Source organism: Salvia miltiorrhiza, chromosome 1 (genome assembly GCF_028751815.1).
Source record: "Salvia miltiorrhiza cultivar Shanhuang (shh) chromosome 1, IMPLAD_Smil_shh, whole genome shotgun sequence".
In the NCBI taxonomy this organism is placed as follows: Eukaryota; Viridiplantae; Streptophyta; class Magnoliopsida; order Lamiales; family Lamiaceae; genus Salvia; species Salvia miltiorrhiza.
This window is the reverse complement of record NC_080387.1, coordinates 22,371,277-22,377,906: the sequence shown is the minus strand read 5'-3', so window position 1 is coordinate 22,377,906 and position 6,630 is coordinate 22,371,277. Positions and strand designations below refer to the sequence as shown.

The window sequence follows — 6,630 nt, the reverse complement described above, 5'->3', positions numbered from 1 at the left end:
AATTAAATTTATTTAAATTTAATTTGCCTAGTTAATTCTTTACTTTAAGCTCATTTAATTCTTGCCTAGGGTTTAATAGTTTCACGCCTTGACAATTTTAAGATTAAGTTTTTAGTTAAGTTTAAATTACAAGCATTAGTTAATAATTCCTTTTTGCCTAGTTAAGTTTAATTCACGTTAATTTACTTTCCATGTTTAGTTTAATAATCTTAGTTTACTATTTTCGCGTGACATAATTAATTGCCCTTTAAGATCTTCCTTGAGAGATGACACTGGGTCAACTTACCATCGCTAGGATGTCCTTGTTCTATTGCAAGTCAAACTAGAGGTGTTTCTAGTTGAGTCAAATTTTGGCGCCGTTGCCGAGGAAGGTTTTAGGCGTTTTAATTGTGTTGCTTTTTACTTGCTTTATTTAAATTTCTGTTTTTCTCGTTTTTATTACGTTTCTTCCACTAGGTGTGTTTAATCCGTTTGTTTAGTGTTGTGCATGCAGGGACGCCGTAGTCTTAAAGGCAAATTTGTGTCCCCGTTGCACAGTACGAGCGAAGGGATTTTCAGAAAGAATAGCTGCAAAGGAGTGTTCGCTGAGGACAGCACTGCCAGCCCTGCCAAGTTCAGCGCTGCCAACCCTGCTAAGTCCAGCGCAGCCCAGGCCAGCCCTGCCAATTTTCGCACTGAGCAGAATACAAACGAGGAGAAGAAGGATATGGCGCAAAACATGGAGTACATGGGAGATTTCACCAGGCCCGTCATCGGAGACACCAACACATCGGCTATTGTGCTTCCCACCGCAGTCAGAAATTACAATCTTAAGCCGAATGACTCAAGTTTGTTGCCGTTGTTCCACGGGATGCCGAGTGAGGACGCCCTGCAATTCATCCGGGATTTTTGCACGCAAGTTCAAATAATTCTGTTGCTGACTCTTACGGAGGATCAACTCAAGCTCAAGTGCTTTCCTTATGCACTTAAAGACCGGGCGAGGATGTGGATGCTAACTCTGCCGCCCAACTCTATCACCACTTGGGGAGAAGCTTGTGAGAAATTCATGCTAAAATACTATCCCAGCCACAAGACTCAGGAGCTATGGTCGCAAATCATGGAATTCACCCAAGGAATGGACGAGCCCTTTCATGAAGCTTGGGAAAGATTCCAAGAACTCTTCCGCCAGTGCCCGCAACATCAATTTCCCAACGTGATGTTGATGCAATTTTTCTACGACGGGTTAGTGCAAACTGCCCAATTTATGGTGGACAGCACTGCAGGAGGGAACATAGCTCGGAAGACTGTGGCAGAGCTTAAGGAAATATTCAAAACATTAGCAGAGAGCTCTCAACAAAAGTTGGTCCGTGGAAAGAAAGTTGAGGCCAGCGCTGTGACGAATCAATTTGAGATGCAGAAACAATTGACCTCAATAATGCGAGATGTGCAGCAAATGAAGATGGGAAGAATGGAACCGCCCCCTGCCCCTATGCAAAACGTACAACCGTGTGGGATTTGTGGTGATTTCAGCCACGGAGTTGATCAATGCAATAGAATGGGCGAGTTCACGCCAGAAGGGCAGGCTGAAGTCCACTCTGCGCAAGGATTGCAGAGTAGACCTAACGGGCAGAGCAGACTGCAGTATGGGCAGAGCTATAACCAAGGCCAACAGAATTTCGCTGGTACCTGGAGAGGACAATAGCCTTATACACCGCAGCCTAACTACTCCCAACAATACCCTCCAAGGTGTCAACAGCAAGGAAACTTTCAGCGCAATCAATTCCAAAGTGCACAACAAATTCCAATGCAAAAACAATCTCTGAAGGATACGTTGCAGGCGTTTATGGAGGTTAGCAAGCAGAGCATGGAGTCTCAGGCTGCCACTATCAAACGCCTTGAGACCACCGTAGGGAAATTGTCGGGCGCGCTGGACCAGCTACATCAGCAGCAGAGCCAAACTCATCAAGTGCTAGCTCTGGCGAGGATGCCAGAGCAGACTAAGCTGACAGCTCTGACTCGGCAGCCAGAGCAGAGGAGAGAATCAGCTCTGACTCAGCAGCTAGAGCAGAGGAGAAGGATGACAGAGCAGAGGAGAGCGCCAGAGTTGATAAGGCCAGAGCAGAAACTTCACAAATCAAGTACGCCATATCAACCACCGAAGCCCAGCCCACCTCTGTCACCATCAATTGTTGATCCAACCCAACCATTACCAAAGAAAGAAGATCCAGGGAGTTTCATTATTAGTATTGGTTTGGGTCGAGCTGGAGAATTCACGGGCATGTTAGACTTGGGTGCGGCAGTCAATTTGATGTCGTATGCTAATTTTCAGAAATTGGGCAGGAAGGAAGAGGAGCTTAAAAGCACGAAAACAAGACTTCAACTAGCTGATGGAGCAAATTGTAGCACTCGTGGTCTTTTAAAAGATGTTGAAGTCATGGTGAGAGGAATCACGGTGCTAGCCGATTTTGTTGTGCTTGAGGCAGGGCAAGGCATTATAGGAAAGAATGGGCAACTTGTTCTACTTGGTCGGCCTTTTATGGCTACTACCCAGACGCGCATTGATGTGGGTTCTGGAACTTTGAACATGGCCGGGTCTGGTAGATCGGTAACATTCTCCGTTTTTCATAAGAAGCCTGTTATTTCTAACTCTTCTATGCATATCTGTTCTCTTGTTGAGATTGCTGACCATGAGGAAGAAGAAGAAATTTTCAGAGCTAACTGTTTAATAATTCCTTTTTGCCTAGTTAAGTTTAATTCACGTTAATTTACTTTCCATGTTTTAGTTTGATCATCTTAGTTTACTGTTTTCGCGTGACATAATTAATTGCCCTTTAAGATCTTCCTTGAGAGATGACACTGGGTCAACTTACCATCGCTAGGATGTCCTTGTTCTATTGCAAGTCAAACTAGAGGTGTTTCTCGTTGAGTCAAGCGCTACTAGAGACAGCCTACCAGAGTACAGAGCTACCAGAGACAGCTCGGCCAGAGTGCAGCGCTACCAGAGACAGCTCTGCCAGAGTGCAGCGCTACCAGCTCTGCCAGAGGGCAGCGCTGCCGAGGACAGCCTTGCCGGGAGCCCTGCTAGAGGGCAGTGCTACCGAGGACAACCTTGCCGGGAGCCCCGCCAGAGGGCAGTGCTGCTGAGGACAGCCTTGCCGGGAGCCCTGCCAGAGGGCAGCGCTGCAGAGGACAGCCTTGCCGGGAGCCAGCTTTGCCACCGAGTTGGGCTTCATTTCTCTGTTTTGTGGGCTTTAGGGTTAGGTCCAATTAGTCATCTATAAATAGGGCTCTTGTACATGGAAAATGGGATGGATTCTAGCTCTTCACTTGTAATTGTAAACTTCTCACAAAATATAGTGGAAAACCGGGTAACCACCATTGATGTAGATCATTTATGATCGAACCACGTTAAGTTCTCGTGTCATCTTATATTTTTATACGTTTTATCTTTGGGTGTATTTTCTTGCTTCATCATTGATGGTCTCCATTAAACTCCCCCATGTATTGCTATATATAATTATAGATATTAGGCGAATGAAATTGTTTGAGTTATTTCTATGATACTACTCAATGTTCTAAATGATCTTATCCCATCTTCAATTCTAAGTTCCACACTATGAAATATGAAAGCTTTAGGAGAAAGGGAAATTAGTTTTAACTCTGCATAAATGAGCTTGAATGAATACAAAGAAGAATGGCAAATTAGTTTTAACTCATGCATAAATGAGCTTGAATGAATACAAAGAAAAGCCAAAGTCTAATTTTATAGGGTATTTGCAAGAGAATCTTGTGGTGGATAACTAATTTAACAACCCTGGAAAACTCCCCACCATTTTCCCTCTCTTATCCCATCCCCTCACAATCAAACTCCCATCATCAATGGCGAGTCTAAGCTTCAATTCCACAAGAATCAAAAACCCCATCACCACCAAAACCAAAATCCCTCTCTCCAAAAAGCAAAATCACCCACCACACATAAAAAATCTCACGAAAAAAAACCCCAACTTCCCAACTTGCTTCTCAGTCTCCGGAAGCTCAGTTTCTTCCACGCCATTACAACCTGAAACTGGGAATTCCATCAATGGCGGCTTCGACGAAGACGAAGTAGACGACGACCCCACCTCGGAACTGAGCTATCTCGACCCGGAGACGGATCCGGAGAGCATCACGGAGTGGGAGGTGGATTTCTGCTCTAGGCCGATTCTTGATATTAGGGGGAAGAAGACTTGGGAGCTTGTGGTTTGCGATGTGTCGCTTTCGCTGCAGTATACCAAATATTTTCCTAATAATGTTATCAACAGTGTGACTCTTAAGAATGCTATCGTTTCCATCTGTGATGAATTGGGCTTGCCTTTGCCTGAGAAAATTAGGTTTTTTAGGTGAGCATTTAGTTGTTCCTTATCAGTTGTGCTTGTTTTTTCAAAGTTCATTTAAGATTGTGATAATTGTTTTTTTTTTTAGTATATATGATTTGCTGGAAGTTAAGGTTGTGTGTGTTTCATGATTGTGGCTTTGCAGGTCTCAGATGCAGACAATTATCACAAGAGCTTGCAGTGAACTTGGTATAAAACCTATTCCGAGTAAACGGGTGAGCAACACCGCTTACTATTGAGGATTAGCCTAGATATATAAAATTAGTATATGACTAATCTAGTATTTACTAAGATAGGTTACAAACTTGGGATTTCATAAAGCCCTTGATTATTTCTACAATTTGGGATATCTTGCTTGATTCAAATCCTGTTGAAAGGGTTAGGATGGAGAAATCCTTGTGATGAAGATTAAAAATACTCAATCATGCATATTGTTGATCCTGAATAGTAAACGTCCTCTTAAGCAAGGATAACATAGCTAGGATTTCTAAGTCTGTGCTAGTGTTTGAGCAGCAACTTTAGAAATAAACAATCTGTAATGAGCTGTTTATGAGCTTTGTCTAGATAATAGTGCAAAATAGTTAGAGTAGTTGGAGTTAAAAGAATATGGAGTTTCACTCTTTGCAACATTTTTAGTTTTTGCTTTTTGGGATGAACAACTCCTCATGTTCATTAATATTATGATGTTATCTGGATTTGTGTTAATATAGCTACAACTTTCTGTTTTAGAGTTACGATATGCTTGCATTCATTCAAAAAGTGATAAAATCCTCATTTTTAAATTTTTACTCTCCTTGTTTCAGTGTTTGTCTCTGGTTCTGTGGCTTGAAGAGCGTTATGAAACTGTATACACTCGACATCCTGGTTTCCAGAAGGGATCAAAACCACTTCTTGCACTCGATAATCCTTTCCCTATGGAACTTCCAGAAAATTTATATGGAGAAAAATGGGCATTTGTTCAGTTACCTTTTTCAGGTACTTACTCGTGTAGGTCTAAGTGGCACGAGACATTTGGTCTGCCAATAGAGTCGTAGTCAAGTGCTCCGAAAGATCTCTCTTATTCTCTCTGTACATTTTTAGTTGTTAAGCTCAAGGTTGCATTTCTGTAATTACTACCCCCTGCTGAGTCTTGACCAGCCCCCGATTCCCCTATTTAGTTTGAGGACTTCTTGGCACTGATTGCTACCATGTAGAAATGCGAAATCAGATGCTTGGAACATTCTAAGCAGATTCAACTTGCTATGATCAACTGTTAGAAAACTGCTGACTTGGATTACTATTATCTGCTCAGCTGTCCAAGAAGAGGCGTCGTCCTTGGAGACAAGATTTGCTTTTGGTGCTACCTTAGATTTGGATCTTCTCGGGATTGAAGTTGGTGACGAAACATTAATTCCTGGGCTTGCAGTTGCAACTTCTCGAGCTAAACCTTTAGCAGGTGTGTGCAGTTCTTGTACGCGATTCTGCTCATACGTTCCCTTCTTTGTGAATGGACATGCCCACTTTGTTTAGTGAAGTGTTCATTCATAAAATGTATCAACCTACTATTTTGGGACCTCATCTCACTCGTGCTATAATTTCTTTCACTAAAAACTAGAAAATTCAGTTTAATGTGATAGGAACTGTACAGTGCAAAAGTTTTACATTGAATCTTGAAATGGCATTGCTGCAGCATGGATGAACGGGTTAGAAGTGTGCTCGGTTGAAGCTGACACGAGTCGAGCTTCTGTGGTCCTGTCCGTTGGGATCTCAACACGCTACGTGTATGCCACATACAAGAAGACACCGGTGACCACAAGTGAAGCTGAAGCTTGGGAAGCAGCCAAGAAGGCCTGTGGAGGCTTACACTTCCTTGCTATTCAAGATGACTTGGACTCCGACGACTGCGTCGGCTTCTGGCTCTTGTTGGACCTGCCACCTCCGCCTGTATGATTATCGTATTGCGAAATATTTTGAATGCATCTTCTTCATCTCAGATTCTGTAATGAGATGTTGCTGCTGCTTTCAGGCTTTGGGAAATACAAATATTTTATTCTTATTGCCTTTCCATATTCTTCTTCTTGATTTTGATGTATTATTCTACCCTTCCTTAGAAAAGAAAAGCAGCGCTCAGCAAATGGAACAAGAGTTACATGTTGGTGCAATAAAGCACAAAATGTAACACAATCGGATAAACCCAATTTGCTATTATGAAATTACCCTTCATTACACCAACGCGAGAATGCATCAACATTTCTATTAGACTTTTAGTAGTGGTAAATTTTTACTCACACAAAAAGCG

The 6,630-nt window shown here is 42.5% G+C and overlaps 1 protein-coding gene across 1 annotated transcript; it reads left to right on the top strand.

The window, feature by feature from the left end:
- The first annotated feature begins 3,712 nt into the window (after window positions 1–3,712).
- On the top strand, window positions 3,713–6,392 carry LOC131007029 (protein TAB2 homolog, chloroplastic-like). The gene is made up of 5 exons (XM_057934181.1): window positions 3,713–4,358; window positions 4,498–4,567; window positions 5,156–5,327; window positions 5,644–5,787; window positions 6,022–6,392. Exons 1-5 carry the CDS (start codon window positions 3,859–3,861, stop codon window positions 6,279–6,281), a joined length of 1,146 nt encoding a protein of 381 aa, XP_057790164.1. The 5' UTR covers window positions 3,713–3,858; the 3' UTR covers window positions 6,282–6,392.
- The last annotated feature ends 238 nt before the right edge of the window (window positions 6,393–6,630 follow it).